At 42.4% G+C, this 22,338-nt stretch overlaps 1 protein-coding gene across 1 annotated transcript in view; it reads right to left on the bottom strand.

The window, feature by feature from the left end:
- Positions 1 to 2,384: 2,384 nt before the first annotated feature.
- The window catches only part of LOC132816872 (P2Y purinoceptor 8-like), a 43,809-nt gene continuing 23,855 nt past the window's right edge, over positions 2,385 to 22,338 (bottom strand). The window contains exons 2-3 of the mRNA XM_060826863.1: positions 13,638 to 13,856; positions 2,385 to 4,189 (exon numbers count right to left, since the gene is read on the bottom strand). Of these exons, the coding sequence (XP_060682846.1) occupies positions 3,102 to 4,142 (1,041 nt within the window). The 5' untranslated portion in view covers positions 4,143 to 4,189; positions 13,638 to 13,856 and the 3' untranslated portion in view covers positions 2,385 to 3,101. The remainder of the gene's footprint in view (positions 4,190 to 13,637; positions 13,857 to 22,338) is intronic.

Here is a 22,338-nt window from a genome sequence, read left to right on the forward strand (position 1 = left end):
ATAATAGTATGTAATAGCACCAGGCTACTTTATAAGTAGTGAAGGTAGGAATTATCTCAAAGTAAAGTTTTGCAAATAAATATGCTTACAGAAATCAATTGTAAGTTGAACTTGAGCTGTGAAAAATAGTTCTCTGCAAAGGAACAGCAACATAACAGAATTCTAAACTGCTGTGTATATTCCTTTAGCATCATATAAGGACATCAGAATGACTGGAGGTGAACCTTACCATAATCGTATTGAAGTGCCTGTGTATACTGTCAGGAGCTGAAATGTGCCATTTGGAAATAGGCAAACATTGGGGTGTTTCGGGCTCATGCCCGAAACGTTGATTCTCCTGCTCCTTGGATGCTGCCTGACCTGCTGCGCTTTTCCAGCAACACATTTTCAGCAAACATTAGGGTGTGGAATATACTGCCTGGAAGTGTGGTGGAGGCAGGTTCAATTGAGGCATTCAGGAGGGCAATGGATAATTGTTCGGATATGAATGGTGTGCAGGGACATTGGGAAATGACAGGAGATTGGCACTACATAATAGAGCTGGCACAGGCAGATGGGCTGTATTACCTCCTTCTGCACTGTAATAATCCTGTGACTCTGTGAAATATCTTGTTTATAGTAAGGTTCAGATTGATTCCAATATGCCAAATGATCAAATGTTTGTTTTACCACTGGATAAAATGGACAAATGAAGGATGTGTGGATGATAAGGAAAGGTGTTTCCTCCATTGGATTTTTAGAATTGATTGGATTATTTTTAAAATTCCTATCCTGGCCTTTCTCTGGGATATGATTTTCAGGCTCCAACTCTTTCCTCCATGCAGAAACTTGCATGGGGATTGCAGACAATACAACTGATTTTAATTTGTGCCATGCTATTCAACCTTGCTCTTACTGAACTATAATAGCTCACTGTCATACAACACCATCAATCTAAAAAATGCATCCTTGTTTTCAAATCCCTCAATCTTTTTGTCACTCAGCATTACTAATCTCTTCTTGCCCTACAACCCTATTGGGCTGGGAGATCTTTGCTCTCCCCAAGCCTGGCTTTTTGTGTGGCCCCAATTTCAACCATTCCGTTTCTGAAGGTTTCCTAGACCCCAATTCCTTCCTCAGCTTGTCCTCTTGCCCACCTGTCTCTTCTGCTCAAAGACACCCCTTCAATCATATTTCTTTGATCAAGATTTGGTCCCCTTTCCTAATGTCTCCTAATGCAGCCTGGTGTCGAAGGCTGCCTGATGACACTTCCATGAAGGAGTGTTGCAATGTTTTTTATGAGATTAAAGGAGTTACTGGTTCCTTGTGACAATACAGACAATTGTTTGCATTCTCCAACAAGCAACACTGGGCAGCTGGGTTTTTCCTCCCTAATCCAAAGAAAGAAGCATTCTTTTGGACTTGACAATTCAGAATGAATTCAGAATGAATTGGCTAATTTATTTCCGTGTCATGAATTGGGCAGTCTGATGATACTTCAGTTTACACTTGGGTATCCCATGAAATGATTTTTTATTTCACTTGGAATCTGTTCATTGTTGACTTTTTCCGATACGTTTGTGTTGATTTAGAGTTAGGATATGTCAGAAACATGCATGCAACAAATATTCCCACTATAATACTGTACTGTGAAAGAAATGAAGGACCTTCTGAATATATGAAGAATATATTCTGAAGAAATGAAGGACCTTGCGGAACGCTTCAGAGAACACCTCTGGGACGCCCGGACCAACCGACCCAACCACCCCGTGGCTCAACACTTTAACTCTCCCTCCCACTCCACCGAGGACATGCAGGTCCTTGGACTCCTCCATCGGCAGAACATAACAACACAACGGCTGGAGGAGGAGCGCCTCATCTTCCACCTGGGAACCCTCCAACCACAAGGAATGAACTCAGATTTCTCCAGTTTCCTCATTTCCCCATCCCCCACCTTGTCTCAGTCGGTTCCCTCAACTCAGCACCGCCCTCCTAACCTGCAATCTTCTTCCTGACCTCTCCGCCCCCACCCCAGTCCAACCTATCACCCTCACCTTGACCTCCTTCCACCTATCACATCTCCATCGCCCCTCCCCCAAGTCCCTCCTCCCTACCTTTTATCTTAGCCTGCCTGGCACATTCTCCTCATTCCTGATGAAGGGCTCTGGCCCGAAACGTCGAATTTCCTGTTCCTTGGATACTGCCTGACCTGCTGTGCTTTAACCAGCAACACATTTTCAGCTCCCTTCTGAATATATAACAACACTACAAGAATGAATCACATTTATAACTATCTCTTAATTATGCTATGCCTTCTGCAAATTACAAGAATTCCAAATCCAAAATTACATATAACAATGGAATTCCCGCAATAAGCTTTATGAATATACAACAGGAAAATTTACTGAACTGAGCAGCATCATAAATTCCATATTGATTATTGATTCCCGAGAACAGTGTTAACCTGGGGGTTGGAAGATGGCAAAAAGCAAAATATCTGATAGAATTCTATAATAAAAACACAAAGTGTGATAAACTACTCAACAGATCAAGCAAGCAGTTACAGAGACAAGGAGGTGGGAGTTAACTTAATGGTTCATAAATCTTGACCAGAAACATTGGCAGATTATTAAGAGCTAAAAATGAAAAGCAAATCCTCCCTTTTCACTCCATCAAAGGGATTTAGATCCATGCATGTTCCCTTTGCTACATTCATCTTTCAACGGAGAGCTCAAGGTCGTCTGTGGATCGTTATCTGACCATTTTCAGTTGCATTCAGCAGTTGGTCATGTTGTTGCCTGTGGAACCCATTGCAAATGATTTTCAAATCTCCACCTTCTCACCCCTCAGAACCAAGGGGGAACCTCAATGACTTCTGGCTGGAAATCTTAACTGTGAACTAGGGAAACCATGGAATTAATGTGACAAGTTTTAAATAGGTATCAAATCTGAGAACTACTTGTGGCTTTGGAATTTTTCCATTGCTTCCAGAGATGCATGATCTCAAAGTTGGTTTCACTCTTAATATCTTAACTCTGCAATCGAACAATCAGGAAACCTTCCCATCAGTTATAGGTTTGCTTTCGGTATAATACATCGCACTGTCTTCTGCCAACTTTAGTCTATACTGAATCATTTGTTGAATTCAAAGAGAGATGCATTTCCAAAGCTTGGTGATTTTGTAAGCCTGACCGCATTGAGAACATGCTTTCTCTTCTGCATTCGGTTAGACTTCCTTGGCTTGAGATTATTGCTATGCCCAAGTATGTTCTGAGCTTCTTACGAAACTCTTTGGAGGCAAAATAATAAATGAATGGGTCAAGGCAGCTATTTAAGCAGCTCAGGGTGAGCGTGACTTTGTAGGCTGTGTAAATCCCTCTGTTGAAAAAGATCCGTTTGATTATATGAACTAGAAGGATAAAGTTGTTGGGTGCAAAACACGTGACAAACACCAGCAGCACAATTAAAGCTAAACCAATAGCTCTCCTCTTTTGTGCACTGACATAACTTGAAGAGGTATTGATCAGCTTGGCAATGATCCGAATGTAACAATACACAGTCACACTAAACGGAATTAAGAACAGGATCATAAATAAAGTGAAAAGAAAAGCTGCCCAAGCTCCTTTGGAAGGTAGCATGTCCATCTTCAGAATGTCAAAGCACGTGGTAATATTGAGTTCATGAACGTCATATGTCAAATCCTTCATCTCCAATGGCAGTAAGACAACCAACATGACTGCCCACATTCCTAGGCAAATTGCAATTGCGTGCTTCTTTGTCCGCCATTTCACACAGTGCATTGTGAGCACTACTCCTACATAACGGTCCAAGCTAATACATGTCATCGTTAAGATGGAGCAGTACATGTTCGCATAGAATAGCACAGTAACTACATTGCACAGTTCAATTCCAAAGATCCAATTGTTACCGTTCCAGTGGTATGCGCTCTGAAAAGGCAAGAAGATGGCCAGTAGAAGATCAGTGAGGGTGAGATTGATCATGAAGATGATGGAAGGGGTCTTAGGTTGTGCTCGGCAGAGAAGAAACAATGAGAACCCATTCCCAGGCAGGCTGATGGTTGCAACAATGATGTAAAAGATGGGAAGAGTAGTCTTAATAGTTTGATTTGATAGCATTTCCAGAGTCTCATTATCCACCGCCATGATGAACTGGCACCTCAAATCGAAACCACTACGAATGGATGGATTTTCTTAAGAGAAGGAAAGAACAGAACATTATTAATCAGAAATCAGAAATGGACTACCTAAAAAGAATGCCTTTGTCATAAGGGGAAATCAAATCTGCTTTTGAATGAATGAATGCAGCAGTTCAGGAAGTAGGCACAATGCTACATTTTTGAAGGGCAACTAGGAATAAACAAACAATGCCAGCCTTGTCAGTGATGCCCACAAGGCAAGAATGAATGACACAAATAACCTTGATTGAAATGGGTGGATGCAGAACTAGGCAAATCTTTTTTTCTTGCTACTCTCAAATTATAAAGCAGACTGCCGTTTTAAGCAGAATAATTAATTGTTGCAATGTGATGCCAGGGATTTAAGATTGGAAAGGTTGATTGCACAAACAACAAGTTGCATTTCTTTCACATGCTGTAACATGGTGGGCGGCACAGTGGCACAGCTGTTAGCACTGCTGCCTCACAGCGCCAGAGACCCGGGTTCAATTCCCGACTCAGGCGACTGACTGTGTGGAGTTTGCACATTCTCCCCATGTCTGCATGGGTTTCCTCCAGGTGCTCCGATTTCCTCACACAGTGAATTGGCCATAGTGTTAGGTGAAGGGGTAAAGGTAGGGGTATGGGTGGGTTAAGCTTTGGCGGGTCGGTGTGGTCTTGTTGGGCTGAAAGGCCTGTTTCCACACTATAAGTAATCTAATCTGAAGATTCCCCACAGTAACAGCATTCAGACTGAATTTGACATCGAGCTATAGAAAGTATCATATATACCGCCTTGGGGAGATTGGTGAGATGGAGTGTGGGAGAATGAAAGGAATTCATTCCCACAGCTACCAGTGTGGGAAGATGAAAATTAGGGATTTACAAGAGATATTTGGCTCAGTCATGCACCTATTTCTTACCTTTTTATGCTCCTATGTATGACTGAATAAATTATATTCAGTGGAGACCTTGGAGGCTTGTTGGGACAAAACATGTTGTAGGAGTTGAGGCAATGGAGGGATTTGAAAATAAAGATGAGATTGAGATGCTGCCAGGCAGGGAATAAAACACAGGTCAGCAAATACAGGAATGAGCAAAGAGTGTGGTGCTGGAAAAGTACAGCAAGTCAGGCAGCATCCAAGGAGCGGCAGAATCGACATTTCGGAAAAAAGCCCTTTATCAGTCCTCACTTTCACCTAAACATAGGACTGAATGGGATTAGTTTCACATTGGGCCATAGGCAGGAGGATGTTTAGATGTGCTTAAGTCTATATTGATTGCTAGGAGAAACAGAGTCGAGACTGTGGTACTGGAAAGATTAGATTAGATTCCCTACACTGTGGCCCAATCAATCTACACTGACCCTCCGAAGAGCAACCCACCCAGACCCATTTCCCTCTGACTAATGCACCTAACACTATGGGCAATTTAGCATGGCCAATTCACCCGACCTGCACATCGTTAGACAATGGGAGGAAACCAGAGCACCCGGAGGAAACCCAGGCTGACACAGGGAGAATGTGCAAACTCCACACAGACAGTCACCCGAGGTTGGAATTGAACCTGGCACCCTGGTGCTGTGAGGCAGCAGTGCTAACCACTGAGCCCCCATGTCTGATGAAGGGGTTTTGCCTGAAACTTTGATTCTCCTGTGTCTCGGATGCTGCCTGACCTACTGTATCTTTTCAGCACCACACTCTCCTCCAGCATCTGCAGTGCTCACTTGCTCCTGCTAGGAGAAACAGTTAAGTCCAGGGAGTATGTCTGTGTTCAGAAGTGGAGGAGCATCTCTAAGCATAATAAGTTAGATTTTGACTGCTTATTCTCAGTTGCTATACATTTCCTTCATGTTGTAATTTTGTTTCAGATTTATAGCATTTGCAAAGTTCTCATTAATCACCGTTCTATGCCAAAAATAATTTCAACAAAACATCTTTAGTTGCATGAACTTCCTGACCAACCATCTCATGCCTTCTCTGGTGTTGAGTCATATTTGGGATGAAGTAAGACTGCAACTAATTTAACAATATATTTTTATCAGAATGAATTAAGTTAAGGGAAGAAAACAGTGAACCATGATAAATAAAGAAAGAAGTTGCTGGAAAAGCTCAGCAGGTCTGGCAGCATCTGTGCAGAGAAATCAGAGTTAGCGTTTTGAGTTCGGTGATCCTTCCTCAGGACTGCGATAGTTATTATTCAGATTGGGTGATAATCGACAACAATGTTCCCCAATTGTCAATGCTAAGGACCATTGTTTTTATCAAGATATGACTTGTAAATTGGAATAGAGAGCATGATGTCAAAACATACCAAAACTTGGTGTTGTGATGGATAGCAATCAACTGCAATAGGAGTTACAGGGAGTGAGCAGATTTGGCAGATGAATGATGGGCAAATGGAAATTAAGACAGAGAAGTATGAGGTGTTGTATTTTTAATGAAGATTTAGGAAGAGCTGATACAGGCTTAATGGTGTAAGGTACACCTGGACAGCAGTTTTTGAGGGTTGATGTGCACAGATCTGTTAAGATCTTGAATCATGTTGAGGCGTTAAAGCAAATGGGATCTAGGACTTCTTTTTAAAAAGGCATTGAGTACAGAAGTTATGCTGAACAGGTGATGAAGTGGATGCTGCCCTTTATGGTGGGGTTTGAAACTAGTGTGAAAACTGCACTGAGATGAGGAGAAATATTTTCCTCTCGGAGATGAGTACAGGAGTTGGGAGGTCATGTTGCAACTGTACAGAACACTGGTTAGGCCACTGTTGGAATATTGCATGCAGTTCTGGTCTCCTTCCTATCGGAAGGATGTTGTGAAACTTGAAGGGGTTCAGAAAAGATTTAGAAGGATGTTGCCAGGGTTGGAGGATCTGAGTTACAGGGAGAGGCTGAACAGGCTGGGGCTGTTTTCCCTGGAGCGTCGGAGGCTGAGGGGTGACCTTATAGAGGTTTACAAAATTATGAGGGGCATGGATAGGATAAATAGACAAAGTCTTTTCCCTGGGGTTAGGGAGTCCAGAACTAGAGGGCATAGGTTTAGGGTGAGAGGGGAAAGATATAAAAGGCCTAAGGGGCAACTGTTTCACGCAGAGCGTGGTATGTGTATGGAATGAGCTGCCAGAGGAAGTGGTGGAGGCTGGTACAATTGCAACATTTAAGAGGTATTTGGATGGGTAAATGACTAGGAAGGGTTTGGAGGGATATGGGCCGGGTGCTGGCAGGTGGGACTAGATTGGGTTGGGATATCTGGTCGGTTAGGACGAGTTGAACCGAAGGGTCTGTTTCCATGCTGTACATTTCTATGACTCTGTGACTCTATTTGTTGGCCTGTGGAGCCAGTTTCCACAGAGATTTTTCCAGATTGTTCCATTGAACATATTTGGGCCTGTGTTTGGTAGATATTTTAACTGGCATGGAAAGGTAGGGTGGAGGGAACAGATAGTAGAGGTGACGAAATAAGGCTGCACTCAGATTACCATGGTCTTGTTAGGTCATGAAGGATAATGGGCTAAGAGGCCTACTCTTGTTTATAATTCTTGCATTCTTCCATTCTTGAACCAGAGTTTTCCAAAGTTCTCAACTATGATCCATCTCATTTTCAAAGCCTCTGTCTCCTTCCTCACTATCCAGAAGGAGTTGGGGCCGGAAGAACTCCAACTCAGAGTTGATGATCTGGAACCTGAGCTTCAAACACTGTGGCACATCAGGAGTGAGAGAGTTACCTGGACACTTTGTTTCAGGAGGCAGTCACATCTGGTCGATTAAGTAATTCAAATTCAGTTAGTGACCAGGGATGACAGCGTGTGATTATAAGTGAGGCAGGTCGGGGGATCCTGGGTTCAGAGTGCAGGAGCCTCAGTTTTTGACCTTATCCAACAGGTATGAGGTACTTCCACTCTGTGTGGGTGAGGAAAAGGACTACAGGATGAGCCAGCTGACCAGAGTACCACGTTGCAGAAGGCCATTCAAGGTGGGAAGCAAAAAGACAAGTGGTAGTTATAGGGGATTCTATAATTAGGGGGACTGTTAGTATCCTTTGTGAGCCGGATCAGGAGTCCCCCATGGTGTGTTGCCTGCCCGGTGCCAACATGCAGGACATGTCTGACTGGCTTGAAAGGATATTGGAGCAGGAGGGGGAGGGTCCAGTTGTTGTGATCCACGTTGGGATTATCACCATAGGCAAGGATAGGATGGAGGGTCAGTTTGGGGATTATCAAGCACTAGGAACGAAATCAAGGAACAGGTCTTTGAGGGTCATAATCTCCAGATTACTGCCTGAGCCACGTGCATATTGACTCAGGGATTAGAAAATTGGTGAAGCACACACGTGGATAAGGGAATAGTGTGGGAAAGAGGGGTTCCATTTCATGGGGCACTGGCATCAGTTTTGGAACTGGGAGGATCTGTACCGATGGGATGGTCTTCACCTGAACCAATCTGCAACCAGTGTTCGAGCGAAAAGGATAAAGAGGGTGGTCACTAGGACTTTAAACTAGTGAGTCAGGGAAATGCCAAGGGAAATGACAGGAAGTATGATGTTAAATAAAAAGGTAATCAGCGGGTTAGTATGTATGCAGGAGGGTTTAAGTTCAAGGCAGACTATGAGAGAAGTAAAAAGGAAGGAACTGGCCATACTAAATTGCCCATACTGTTAGGTGCATTAGTCAGGGGTAAATAAGGAGAATGAGTCTGGGTAGATTACTCTTCGGAGGGTCAGTGTGGACTTGTTGGGCCAAAGGGCCTGTTTCCATACTGTAGGATATCTAATCTAAAATAACTCTGGACATATTATTGGAGATGTTGGAAATCATGAGGGTAAGAAAGCTTGCATAAAGGCACTTTACCTGAATGCTTGTAGCATTCGTAACAAGGTCAATGAGTTAATAGCACAAATCATCAGAAATGGATATGATGTGGTAGCCATTACGAAGACATGGTTGCAGGATGGTCACAAGTGGGAATTAAATGCACAGGGGTACCAGACTATTCAGAAGGACAGACAGGAAGGCAAGGAAGGTGGTGTAGCTCTGATATTCAAGAACGACATCAGGGTGGTGCTGAGAGATGATATAGGTTCCATGGAGTATAAAGTTGAATCTATTTGTGTGGAAATGAGAAATTCTAAGGGGAAGAAGTCACTGATAGGCATAGTCTATAGGCCACTAAATAATAGCATCACATTGGGGTAGGCAATAAACAAAGAAATAACTAATGCCTGTAAAAATGGTACTACAATTATCAATAGGAATGTTAATCTACACATTGACTGTTCAAACCAGCTTGGTCAGGTAGTCATGAGGAGGAGTTCACTGAGCTTATCCGTGATAGCTTTCTTGAACAGTATGTAATGGAACCAATGAGACAACTAACTATCCTAGATCTTGTCCTGTGTAATGTAACAGGAATAATTAACGACCTCATAGTTAGGGATCCTCTTAGAAGGGGCGATCACACAGATGGAGAGTGTGAAGGTAAAATCCACACCATGGTCCTGGGCTTAAATGAGGGAGACGACAATAGAATGAGGGTGGACTTGGCTAAACTAGACTAGAAACAAAGACTTTATGGTGGGACAGTTGACAAGCAGTGGAGGAGTTTCAAAGCAATTTTTCAAATTACTCAGCAAAAGTATATTCCAGTGAAAAGGAAGGAACGTAAGAAATGGGGAAATCTGCCTTGTGTGTCTAAGGAAATAAGGAAGGCTATCAAACTGAAAGAGAAGATATACAAAGTGGCCAGAAACAGCATGAAACATGGGAAAACTTTAAAGGTCAACAGAAAGCCACAAAAAGAGCTATAAAGAAAAGTAAGATAGAACATGAGAAAAAACTAGCACAGAATATAAACTTTCTAAAAATGTATAAAATGAAAAAGAGTGCCTAAAGTAAACGTTGGTCCTTTAGAAGATGAGATGGGGCATTTAGATATGGGTTATGAGGAAATGGTCAAGGCATTGAACAGGTATTTTGTATTGTCCTTCACAGTGAGGACACTAATAACATGCCAATAAGTGACAAAGAGACGAAGGTAGGTGAGGATCTGGAAACAATCATTATTATGGAAGAGGTAGAGTTGAGCAGCTAATGGAGCTAAGGATAGAGAAGTCTCCTGGCCCTGATGGAATGCAACTCAGGGTACTAAAAGAGATGGCGGCAGAAATAGCAGGTGATAATTGAAAGATGATTTGGAGTTGGAGACCATGTGTAGGGTCTCAAAATTTGTAGATGATATGAAGATGAGTGGCAGAGCAAAATGTGCAGAGGACTGTTAAACTTTGCAGAGGGACATTGATATGTTGAGTGAGTGGGCAAAGGTCTGATAGATGGAATACAATGTTAATAAATGTGAAGTCATACATTAAGTATAAAGGATTATTACTTGAATGGTAACAATTTCAGCATGCTGCTATACAGAGGGTGTCCCTGTGCATGAATCACAGAAGGTAGGTCTGCAGGTACAACAAGTAATTAGGAAGGCTAATGGTATTTTGTCCATCATTACTAAAGGGACTGAGTTTAAAAGCAGGGAGGGTTCCCTGTCAGGAGTTGGACCAATGTCAGTGTGTGCCTGTGCAAGAAGAAAAGAAAAAAAAGAACAGGAATGTTTTGATGTGAAGGGCACTGCTTGTCACAGGCCACTCGGGTGTTTTCCTATTTTTCTGGTGGTGGAAATTAAATGAAGATTTGTGCACTTTGTGTCTCTCACTGCGTCTCATACCTGCACAGAAAAGAAAAAGAAAAAAAAAAGAAGAAAACAAAGAAAAGAAAAACAAATAAAAGCAGGGAGGTAATATTACAGCTGTATAGGGTGCTGGTGAGGCCAGTCCTGGAGTACTGTGTGCAGAATTGGTCTCCTTACTTGAGAAAGGGTGTACTGACACTGGAAGAGGTGCAGAGGAGGTTCACTAAGTTGATCCCAGAGTTGAGTTGGTTGGTTTATGAGGAGAGACTAAGTAGATTGGGATTATATTCATTGGAATTCAGAATAATGAGGGGGATCTTATGGAAACATATAAAATTACGAAGGGAAAAGATAAGATAGAAGTGGAGAGGATGTTTCCACTGGCAGGTGAAGCTAGGACAAGAGGGCATAACCTCAAGATTAGAGGAAACAGATTTAGGACTGAATTGGGAAGGACTTCTTTACCCAGAGGGTTGTAAACCTATGGAATTCCTTGCCTAGTGAAATAGTTGATGCTACTTCAGTAAATGATTTTAAAGCTGAGGTGGATTTTTTTTTGAACAATAAAGGAATTAAGGGATACACTGAGAGTGTGTGTGAGTGGATCTGAGGCCACAAAAAGATCAGCCATTATCTTATTGAGTGACAGAGCAGGCTCGAAGGGCTGGACGGCCTGCTCCTGATCCTAGTTCTTATATTCTTATATTCTAAGATTCAATCCCATCATTCTATGAAGAAGTGTTTCTAATGCCATGAGTAAGGTTTGATTTAAGAACAAAGTAAAAGTAGGAGGTTACTTAGCCTCTTAGGTTTGATCCAGAATTCAGTTAAATCCCAGTCGATCTGTATCTTGACTCCAATTGCACTTGGTTTAATATCTCATTGCTACCTAATGGAAATCTAACTAAATCATCCCTGACGTTTTGTATTGAACCCTGGCCTCAACAGCACTTTTAGGAAGGTGAGTTCCAATTTTCACAAAAACTAGATCAATATAGCAGAGCAACAGGCCCTTCAGTCTATGATGTTGTGTGGAACAAGACACTAAATCAAACTTTTGTCTGGTCTTGGTCAATGTCCTTCCATTCCTTGCTTATTCATGTGCTTATCTAAAAGGCCCTCATTGTATCTGCCTCCGCCACTATTCTCTGGTAACATGGGATACCTACTACTATCAGTAATATCCTTACATACAGGTGGGAAGGACATAACTTTGACTGGGGCAACACATCCATCCTAGGACAAGCCAAATTGAAACATGCACAAGAATTCCAAGAAGCATGGCATTCCAACCAAAACTCTATCAACAAACACATTGATTTGGAACCCATCTATCAGCCCCAGAGAAAATAAGCAGGAAATGACATCACTAACACAGGAAATGACATCACCAACCCAAAGAAACCTGAATACATAAATAGAAAGTGGGACATAACACCAGCGCTTCACCGGAGGCTCATTTATGATGTTACCTATTGTGCTGACAAAACATCTGAAAACGAACCTTTCAGCTCAGCAAGCAAACTTACATCCAGGGATACCTACCACTCTCTTTGTAATAAAGTTGCCTGTCACATCTCCTTTGAACTTTCCCTCCTCATCTTAAATGCATGCCCCTCAGTATTAGATATTTCAATTCTGGAAAAAAAGATTCTGACTGCAAACCCTGTCAATGCATCTCATAATTTTATATATTTCAATCAAGTCTTCCCTCAGCCTCTACCCCCTCCACCAAAAGCAACTCTAGCATGTCTAGCCTCTCCTTTTGGCTCATACTCTCTAATCCAGAATTCTTCAAACTCTATCCTTTGTGTGAAGAAGTGTTTCCTGACACCATCTGTCCTTGGCCCAGCACTAATTTTAAAGCCATTGTTTCTTTGTCCCAACTGCCCTATCAAATAAAATATTCTGTCAACCCATGTAACTATCTTAATCAGCTGAACTGAATTCCTGCTTAAACTCACAACCATAGAACTGCTATGGTGCAAGAGGATGTTAAAACCTGGAGAGAGTGCAAAGAAGATTTACTGAAGTGATACCAGGAATGCTGAGATTTAGGTACAATGAAAGATGGGAGAAATTGAGCTTTCTCCTTGGAACAGGGAAGATTAAGATGTGACCTTACTGACATGTTCAACACTGTAAGCAGTTTTGACAGGGTAAAGAAGGATATTGAAAGGCTTTTGCCTGAAACGTCGACTTCGCTGCTCGTTGGATGCTGCCTGAACTGCTGTGCTCTTCCATCACCACTGATCCAGAATAAAGAAGGATATTGTGTTTCCATCAGCTGGTATGACAGCAACTAGGCATTGCAAGTTCATGATTGTCAGCAAGAGAGCTAGGAGTGAGATGAGGAGAAACTTCTGCACTCAAAGAATTGTTAGGATTTGGAATGCGTTGCCTGGGAGAGTGGTGGAGGTGGATTCAATACCAAGTTTCAACACAGGGCTGGAGATATATTTGAAAGTGATTAATTTAGAGGGCTACGGAGATAGGGCTGGAAAACGGGAAGCTGGGTAGTTCTTTTGGGAATTGGGCTGAATGGTCTCCTGTACTGTAAAATTCTATGATTCTATAATTCAGCCCATTGTGTTTAAATCAAAGAGAAGACAAGCCATTTATTTGATCCCTGAACTCTTTTTGTCATATTGTTTCAATCTTGAGAATCTGTCCTGAACTTTCACCAGGATCCCAGTGACGAGGAGTGTTCAAATTTGAAATGAATACTTTTTTATAAATCAATAAATAAATGCAACGAATATCTGAAGTGTTAACATTTTAGAACACTTTGCTTCACTTTACCTTTCAGTTAGGTGTTTGTTTTTAGTGAGTGGGAATGCGATGGGCCGAAGAGCCTTTTCCTGCGCTGTAAATCTCTATGACGGTATGACCTTGCCCCACACCTTGAGGATTCTGGACAAACCAACAGACTCCGATATTTTCTGGAATTCTTCCTGCACTGTTATTTAAGCTTCTTCAGACTGCATGGTGACTTTGGTCCGACCCTTTATCTCAATGAGCCTAAGGTACACAAAATACATTTCTTTTAGATGAGCAGAAGTTGAACATAGAAATTGAAAGTGTGCTTTATAAATGTCAGTCATTCCTTTGCTTCTCTTGAACTGAGACATTTACTTGGTAAAGTTTATGCAATACAGACCCTGCCAAAATGTACGATGTGTCCAAACATGTTTACAGTTAGGATATCAGATGCGAAACATTTGTTAGTGACTGAATATTTGGCAATCTAGTTTAACATTGAGGGAATATGTTATAGTCAGAGATCATTATCTCTTCCACACATATGTATTCACTGGGAGCCCCGATGTGTTCACCAAGATTCCTCAATTGTTTAATTAGTAACCAAACAACTGAAAATTGTTACCTTTTCTGATTAAATGTTTGCTATATTTGCTCTGAAAGCAATGCATTGGATTTTATAATGCACCGTGTTTTTCCCTAATGTCCCCGCCTCAATTGAGAAGTCAGTGGAGAGGCACACACAGGATAGAGCTGGTTACTTCACACCTCTGACTTATCCTGAACCCCAATATCTTTAAGCACGCTGATGGAGGAGTGCAGAATCCATGCTGATAATAACTAGTCTCTTAAATAATAAGGCAGAGAATGTGAGCTCACTTCTCACTTCCCTGGATTAGTAAGTAGTAAATCTGAAATGAAATGTTGTCCATAGTCAAAATGAAAATGTAGGCACGTAGAAACAACATTAACTTTAAGTTCCCGATCAAGTTACATAACATCCTGATTCTGGCATATGTCTCCAATTCTTCATTGGATCCAAGTTTCTGGAATTTCTGACTTGATAGCACCATAGGCATTTTTTTCAGTGTGAATCACTGGGGCAGCAAGGTGGCTCAGCGGTTAGCACTACAGTCTCACAGCACCAGGGACCCAGGTTCAATTCCAGCCTTGGGTGACTGTGTGGAGTTTGCACATGCTCCCCATGTCTGTGTGGGCTTTGTCTGGGTGCTCTGATTTGTTCCCACAGTCCAAAGATGTGCAGGTCAGGTAGATTGGCCATGCTAAATTGTACATAGTATCAGGTGCATTAGTCAGAGGGGAATGGGTCTGGGTGAGTTACTCTTCTGAGGGTCTGTGTTGGGCCAAATGGCCTGTTTCCGTACTCAAGGAATCTAATCTAATAATATCAAAGGCTAGTTAATAGCACTGGTATCTCACAGTACCAGGACCCGAGTTCAATTCCAGCCTCGGGCAGCTCTCTGTGTGGGGTTTGCACGTTCTCGCTGTGTCTGTGTGGGTTTCCTCCAGGTGCTCTGGTTTCATGCTAAATTGCCCATAGTGTTCAGGGATGTGTAGGTTAGGTGCATTAGTCAGGGGTGAATATAGGGTCGGGAAATGGTTCTGGATGGGTTACTCTTTGGAAGATCGGTGTGACCTGTTGGGCCAAAGGGCCTGTTTCCACGTTGTAGGGATTCAATTCTATACGTATCCTGCAACATGTGCCTTACCTGCTGACTTTCTGAAACCTGTCATCCATCTATAAGGCACAAGTCAGTCGTATGATGGAATATTCCCCAGTTGTTTGGGTGGGTGCAACTCCAACAAATACAAAGCTTGACACCACCCAACTCAAAGCAGCTTGTTCTCACCAACACCACACCCAAAAACCTTCACTTCCTGTACCATTGACATTCTAGGTAGCAGTATCTATAAAATGCACTGCAGGAATTCACCAATGTTTTTCGACAGTAGTTTACAAATCCATTACCACTTCCATTTAGAAGGGTGAGAGCAGCAAATACAAACAAATACCAACACATGCAAGTTCCCAATCACAATTTACGATTTTATCATCATTCCTTTACTGTTGCTGGGTCAAAATCCTGGAACTTGCTCCTTAACAGAATTGTGGATGTACCTACAGTAAATGGGCTGTAGTGGTTCAAGAAGGTAGCTCACCACTGCCTTCTCACCTGGGTAGCTGCAGACAAGGAGATTGTTGAGGAGGGTTTGCCTACTGAGTCAATATGAGTGGAAGTCAGTCACAGGAAAGGAGTAGTTATTTTATTCGGTGTTTTCTATAGACCCCCCCAATAGCAGCAGAGAGATGGAAGAACAGATTGGATAGCAGATCTTGGAAAGGTGCAGATTCAACAGAGTTGTTGTTATGGATGACTTCAACTTCCACAATATTGACTGAAACCACTTTAGTGTAGATGGTCTGGATGGAACTGATTTTGTCAGATGTGTCCAGGAAGGATTCCTGACTCATATGTAGATAAGCCGACTAGAGGTGAGGCCATATTGGATGTGGTGCTAGGCAACATGCCAGGCCAGGTGTCAGACCTCTCGGTGGGAGAGCATTTTGGTGACATTTACCATAACTGCCTCACCTTTACCATAGCCATGGAGAAGGGCAGTATGGGAAGGTATTTAATTGGGGGAGGGGAATTTATACTGCTATGAGACAGGATTGTGGAGTGTAAATTGAGAACAATTGTTCTACAGGAAATGCATAACAGAAATGTAGAGGCTGTTTAAGGAGCACTTGTTGCGAGTGTTGAAAAACTTGGTCCCACTGACACAGGCAAGGAATGGTAAGGTGAAAGAGCCTTGGATGACAAGAGAAGAGGAGCTTCTCATCAAGAGGAAGAAGGAAGCTTACTGAAGGTTATGGAAGCAAGGATCTGGCACAGCTTTAGAGGATTACAGGGGAGCTAGGAAACAATTCAAAAATGGTTGGAGGAGAGCGAGGAGAGGGCACGTAAAAGCCTTGACAGGAAGGATTAGAGAAAACCCAAAGGCATTCTACACTTACGTGAGGAATAACAGAATGATCAGAGAGAGGGTAGGGCTGATCAGGAATAATAGAGAGAACTTGTGCCTAGAGTCTGAAGTGGTCAGGGAGGCCCTAAATGAGATTTTGCTTCAGTATTCATGAGAGAGAGAAGGACCCTGTTGATACTGAGAAATTGTGAACCAGGTTAATAGGCTTCAGCAGATTGATAATAAGAAAGAGGATGTGCTAGAAATCTGGGGAAGCATCAAGATAGATAAGTCTCCAGGGCCGGACCAGATATATCCAAGGTTACTACGGGAAGCAAGGAATGAGATTGCTGTGCCTCTGTAAAATGATCTTTGAATCCTCACTCTCCACGGGAACAGTACCAGATAATTGGAGGGAGGCGAATGTTGTTCCTCTGTTCAAGGAAGGGAGTAGGGAAATCCCTGGGAATTACAGACCGGTCAGTCTGGGTGTATTGGTAAACAAGGTACTGGAAAGGATTCTGAGAGATAGGATTTATGACTATTTGGAACAATCTAGTTTAATTAAAGATAGCCAGCCTGGCTTTGTGAGGAACAGGTCATGCGTCACAAGTCTTATTGAGTTTTTTGAGGGTGTGGCGAGACAAGTTGATGAAGGTCAAGCAGTGGATATGGTATATATGGATTTCAGTAAAGCATTTGATGTGATTCCCCGTGGTAGGCTCACGTAGAAAGTTAGCAAGTATGGGATACAGGGAAATTTGGCTGTCTGGATACAGAATTGGCTGGGCAAATGAAGACAGCAAGTGATACTGGATGGAAAGTATACTGTCTGGAAGTTGGTGACCAGTGGCGCCCCGCAGGAATCTGTTCTTAGGCCTCTGCTCTTTGTAGAAGAAGTGGAAGGGTGGGTTTGTATGTTTGCCGATGACACAAAGGTTAGTGGTGTTGTAGATAGTGCTGCAGGCTACAACAAGATATTGACAAATGCTGAGCTGGAGTGAGAAGTGGCAGATGGAGTTCAACCTGGATAAATGCAAAGTGTTTCATTTTGGAAGTTGAATTACAATGCTGAATACAGGGTTAAAGACAGGATTCTTGACAGTGTGGAGGAACAGCATTTTTGGTGTCCATGTACATAGATACCGCAATGTTGATAGAGTTGTTAAGAAGGTGTATGGTGTTTTGGGTTTCATTAACAGGGGGATTGAGTTTAAGAGCCGCGAGGTTTTGCTGCAGCTCTATGAAACTCTGGTTATACCACATTTCGAATATTGTGTCCAGTTCTAGTTGCCTCATGATAGGAAGGATGTAGATGCTTTATACAGGCTGCAGAGGAGATTAACCAGGATGCTGCCTGGTTTGGAGGGCACATTTTTTGAAGAGACATTGAGTGAGCTGTGGCATTTCACTTTGGAGAGAAGAAGAAAGAGAGGTGGCTTGGTAGAGGTATACAAGATAATGAGATGCATAGATAGGGAAGGTAGCCAGAGACTTTTCCTCAAGGCAGAAATGGCTGTCATGAGGGGTCATAATTTTTAGATAATGGGAGGAATATTTGGGGAGACGTCAGAAGTAAGTTCTTTACGCAGAAATTGGTGGGTGCATGGAATGTACTGCCAATTATTGTAGTGGAGCCAGAGACATTGGGGACATTTAAGTAATTACTGAACAAGCAGATGAAAGACAATAAATTGAGGGGTGTGTACGTTTGGTTCATTTTAGATTAAGATAAATGTTTGGCACAACATCATGGGCTGAAAGGCCGATACTGTGCTGTAATATTCTATGTATTGTGTTCTCAAAGGCAATCAAGGATAACAATGAATGCTGGCTTCCTTGAGTAGGGGAGTTTGTATTTATGTTCTCCTGTGGATATTGTTGGCTTGGCAGCATTTATTGTCTGTCCCTAAGTGCCCATGAGGCAGTGGGGGTGAGCTGATTTCTTGAACTTCTGCAGTCCACATGCTGTTGGTTGACCTACAATGCCCTTAGGGAGGCCTCAGTAAAATGCCAACACTGAAACCCTTCTGGGAGGCCTTATTTGCCCTATTGCTGCCTGCCTCCACATAGCAGACAGCCAATCTGGTTTCCAATCTGTCCTTCTAAACATCCACTGGTGGTACACCAGGCAGCCATCCTGTTATAGGCTCCTCCCCCATTTTCCAGTTCTGCCTCCCTGTGGAACTGGAAAATTACACCCATAGTCTTGAACCTGTTCTGCATCAGATCACAATACCCATTGCCCAACAGCTCCAAATGCAGCAAATCTCAGTGAATGTAAAACAGCTAACCTGAAAGTCCAGAGCTGATTCAGGTTTACTAAAGTTTAGGAGCGAGCAATGCTAATGGTGACTAAGTACGTTGCAGTTCTCCACCAGGCATGATCTGAGCATTCTGATGGTCTGCTCTCCTGTTCTAGATTCACAACTGACTGTTTTGAATTTTCAGTGCAGTTTACTCCTGAGTAAGATTTGCGTCATCTGCATTGGAATTCCCCTCTCCTTCATGACACGGGGGGAATTTCACACTGCTTTTTATTGTCATCAAACCACTTTCATTTTCAAAACGTGATGTCTGAAGAAACTGGTTGCCCCCTATGCTGACAAACATTTACCTTTTCATAACGTGATGCTACGCTGTGTTTCACTACTCATACCAAATCTGTAGGTATGCTTTGACATCCTCAGTCGTTCCTGGCTACAATAAAATAAACAACGTTATTTGGACCTTTGAGAGTCCCCATCAACTTCTCTTTCTGTGTGACCTCCCCTTGTCGCTTTATGTTATCCACACCACAATGGGAAGATGAAAGTCTTCAACATTCCTTCCTAATTGTCCCAAAGCTGAGATGGTGCCAGAGTATTCTAAATGCTTTCGCTGATGAAGTAAGAATAGGGCAGAATATTTTACTTCCGTCAGATGGGTGAAAGTTTACCACGAGGCAAGCAAAGTTTGGGTGGTAAAATGTACAAATATTGTGGTCTGACTCAGTTGTGGATGTAGGGTAGGAAAAGGTTCAATGAGCAAACCTGAGTTGTTACGAGGTCTTTCATTCATGGTCAGGTCATTGTCAGAACATTGCTTACAGCACTTTACTGTAACAGCACCACTGAATAACATGAAACTCCCTTCACTTGCAGAGTCATACTGCAAGGAATCATACCTTTTGGTCCAACTAGTGCATGTCAAGCATAATCCCAAACTAAACTTATGCTACCTGCCTGCACTTGACCCATATCCCTCCAAACTTATCTATTATTATCCAAATGTCTTTTAAATGTTGTAATTGTACCTGCATCCACTACCTTCTCTGGCAGTTCATTCTACATATGAACCAGTGAAAAAGTTGCTCCTTTACAAATATTTCTCCTGTCACCTTAAAAATATGCCCTCTATTTATGAACTGCCCTACCCAAGGGAAAGGACCCTTGTCATTCACCTTATATACCCCTCATGATTGTATGAACCTCAATAAGGTCACCTCTCAACCTCCAACCTCCAATGCAAAATGTACCATTTTCAGTCTATGTTCTATCTCAAACCCTCCATACCAGGCAACAACCAGAACCCCCTCCAGTTTAATACTTCCCTTATCCTGTCAGAGAGCCGTACACACTGCACCAGCCAAGCACTGAGACCGATCTGAGTCTTTAAGTAATGGCGCTGTCTGCCACTTAGAACAAGTCAGCAGATGCACGATAATAGTGCCTCCTGCAGGTTGACCTCTGAGTCACAGGTCATCCTGACCTGGATCCATGTCATCATTCTTTTGAGAGCCAAAATCATGAAACAGTATCTTCTTCAACAGCATTGAGAGGATGCTTACACCACAGCAACCACACTGGTACAAGAAAGACTCTCACCTCAACATTCTCAGGGGGAATCAAAAATAGGCAATAAATGTTGGCTTTTCTCTTGATGCCTGGGTCCAAAAGATAAGATTGATATTCCCTGTGCAGTACTGAAGGATAGCTACACTGTTGGAGGTGCCATCTTGGGTGTATGCGATGTTAAATCAATGCTCTCAGGGAGGTTTAAGGATCCTATTTCAAAGAGGAGACAAGTTTTCCTGGGGCATCTTGGCTGGTATTTATCCCTCAATCCTCCCATTCCCCCAAAAATTAACAGGTCATTACAGTCTGTGGAATCTTGCAGTGCATTGAGTTACTATTGCTTTACAACAAGTGATTACATTTCAAAAGTTCTAACTTGCTGTGAGATCCTGACAGTCTGAACGGGGGGTTTAGAAATAAAAGTATTAATTTATCTTTTTGCCTCTAGCGGATTCGCCTCCAAGTCACAGGCCATCCTCACTTGGATCCATGTCATCAATACTTCATTCTTGTACGAGTCAAAATTATGAAAGTATCTTCAAACACAGCACTGAGAGGATGCCTATACCACAGGAACTGCAGTTTACTGGAGATTACTTGGTTCACAGGAGCTTGACACCATCCAGGACAAAGCAGCTGCTTGATTGACACCACATCCTCAAGCATCCACACCGTCCCACCACAGACGCTCAGCGGCAGCAAGATGTACTATCTGTAGGCATTCACCAAAGTAGCTGCTTACTACAAATCACTATCTACATTTCTTCTTTCAAGGTCTTTAAGAACTCCCTGGTAGCAGAGAGCTAAGGTGATGTTGGGGGATGAGAAAAATGATCAGAGTAAGATTTGGCCAGTCTCAGTAGGGATTTTCAGAGACTACAAGAGAGAGTAGTACCACTTGCGAATGACACATATGGTCTGACTTGTCTTGTATATCTTAAAAGAGAACTACAGTATGATCAGAACAAACATTTCCAGTATGTCTGGCTTTCGACTGGTTTTTCCCTCTCAGAATGAACACATTTTTGAATGTCAGTTTTATTACTTTCCAAACACCATAACTGATTTCACCAATTGTTGGCCTTAAACTTCCTTCTTGGACTTAATTTTCAGCCATCATCAAAGACTCTTTGTAGACTTAGGGAGACCAGGAGCAGTTGGATGCCACATCCCAATTGTTTAACATCAATTGGTTAACAGACTGATATCCCTACATTGAATTAGGCAGCAAAAGATATTCAAAAGAAATTATAAGGGCTTTTTTATTGTAAATCTACCATTTTGTCCAAATACCAGTGTTCACACTTCCCTTCTGGCTCCTTTCCCTTTTTAGAAACCAACTGTCTCTATCCCTGGCCTTTTCCAGGAAGTTGGAGGTCAGTCCTCTCAGCTCCAAAGCATCTCTTCAGGGCAGTGGCCTAGGTCCAACCACCTTCAGCTGTTTCATCTTTCACCTTCCCTCCATCATAAGGTTAGAAGAGCAGATATTTTCTGACAAACGTACGATATTCACGACTCCTCAGATATTGAGACAGTCCATGTGCAAATACAATAAGATTGGTACAATATTCATGCTTGGGCTGATAAGTGGCAAGTGCCACACAAACGTCAGGAAATTTTAATCTCCAATAAGTGACAATCTAACAACTACCCTTTGGTACTCATTAACGATCCCATCACTGAATGCTCTATGGTCAACATGTTGGGGATTACAATTGACCAGAAACTGAACTGGACTTGCCATATAAATACAATGGCTCCAAGAGCAGGGAGGAGGTGAGGAATATTGCAGCAAGTAACTCAGCTTCTGTAAATCCAAAGCCTTTCCATTATCTACAAGAGTAAAAGGTGAGGCCTGCAGATGCTGGAGATCAGAGCTGAAAATGTGTTGCTGGTTAAAGCGCAGCAGGTCAGGCAGC

Source organism: Hemiscyllium ocellatum, chromosome 6 (genome assembly GCF_020745735.1).
Source record: "Hemiscyllium ocellatum isolate sHemOce1 chromosome 6, sHemOce1.pat.X.cur, whole genome shotgun sequence".
Taxonomy (NCBI): domain Eukaryota; kingdom Metazoa; phylum Chordata; class Chondrichthyes; order Orectolobiformes; family Hemiscylliidae; genus Hemiscyllium; species Hemiscyllium ocellatum.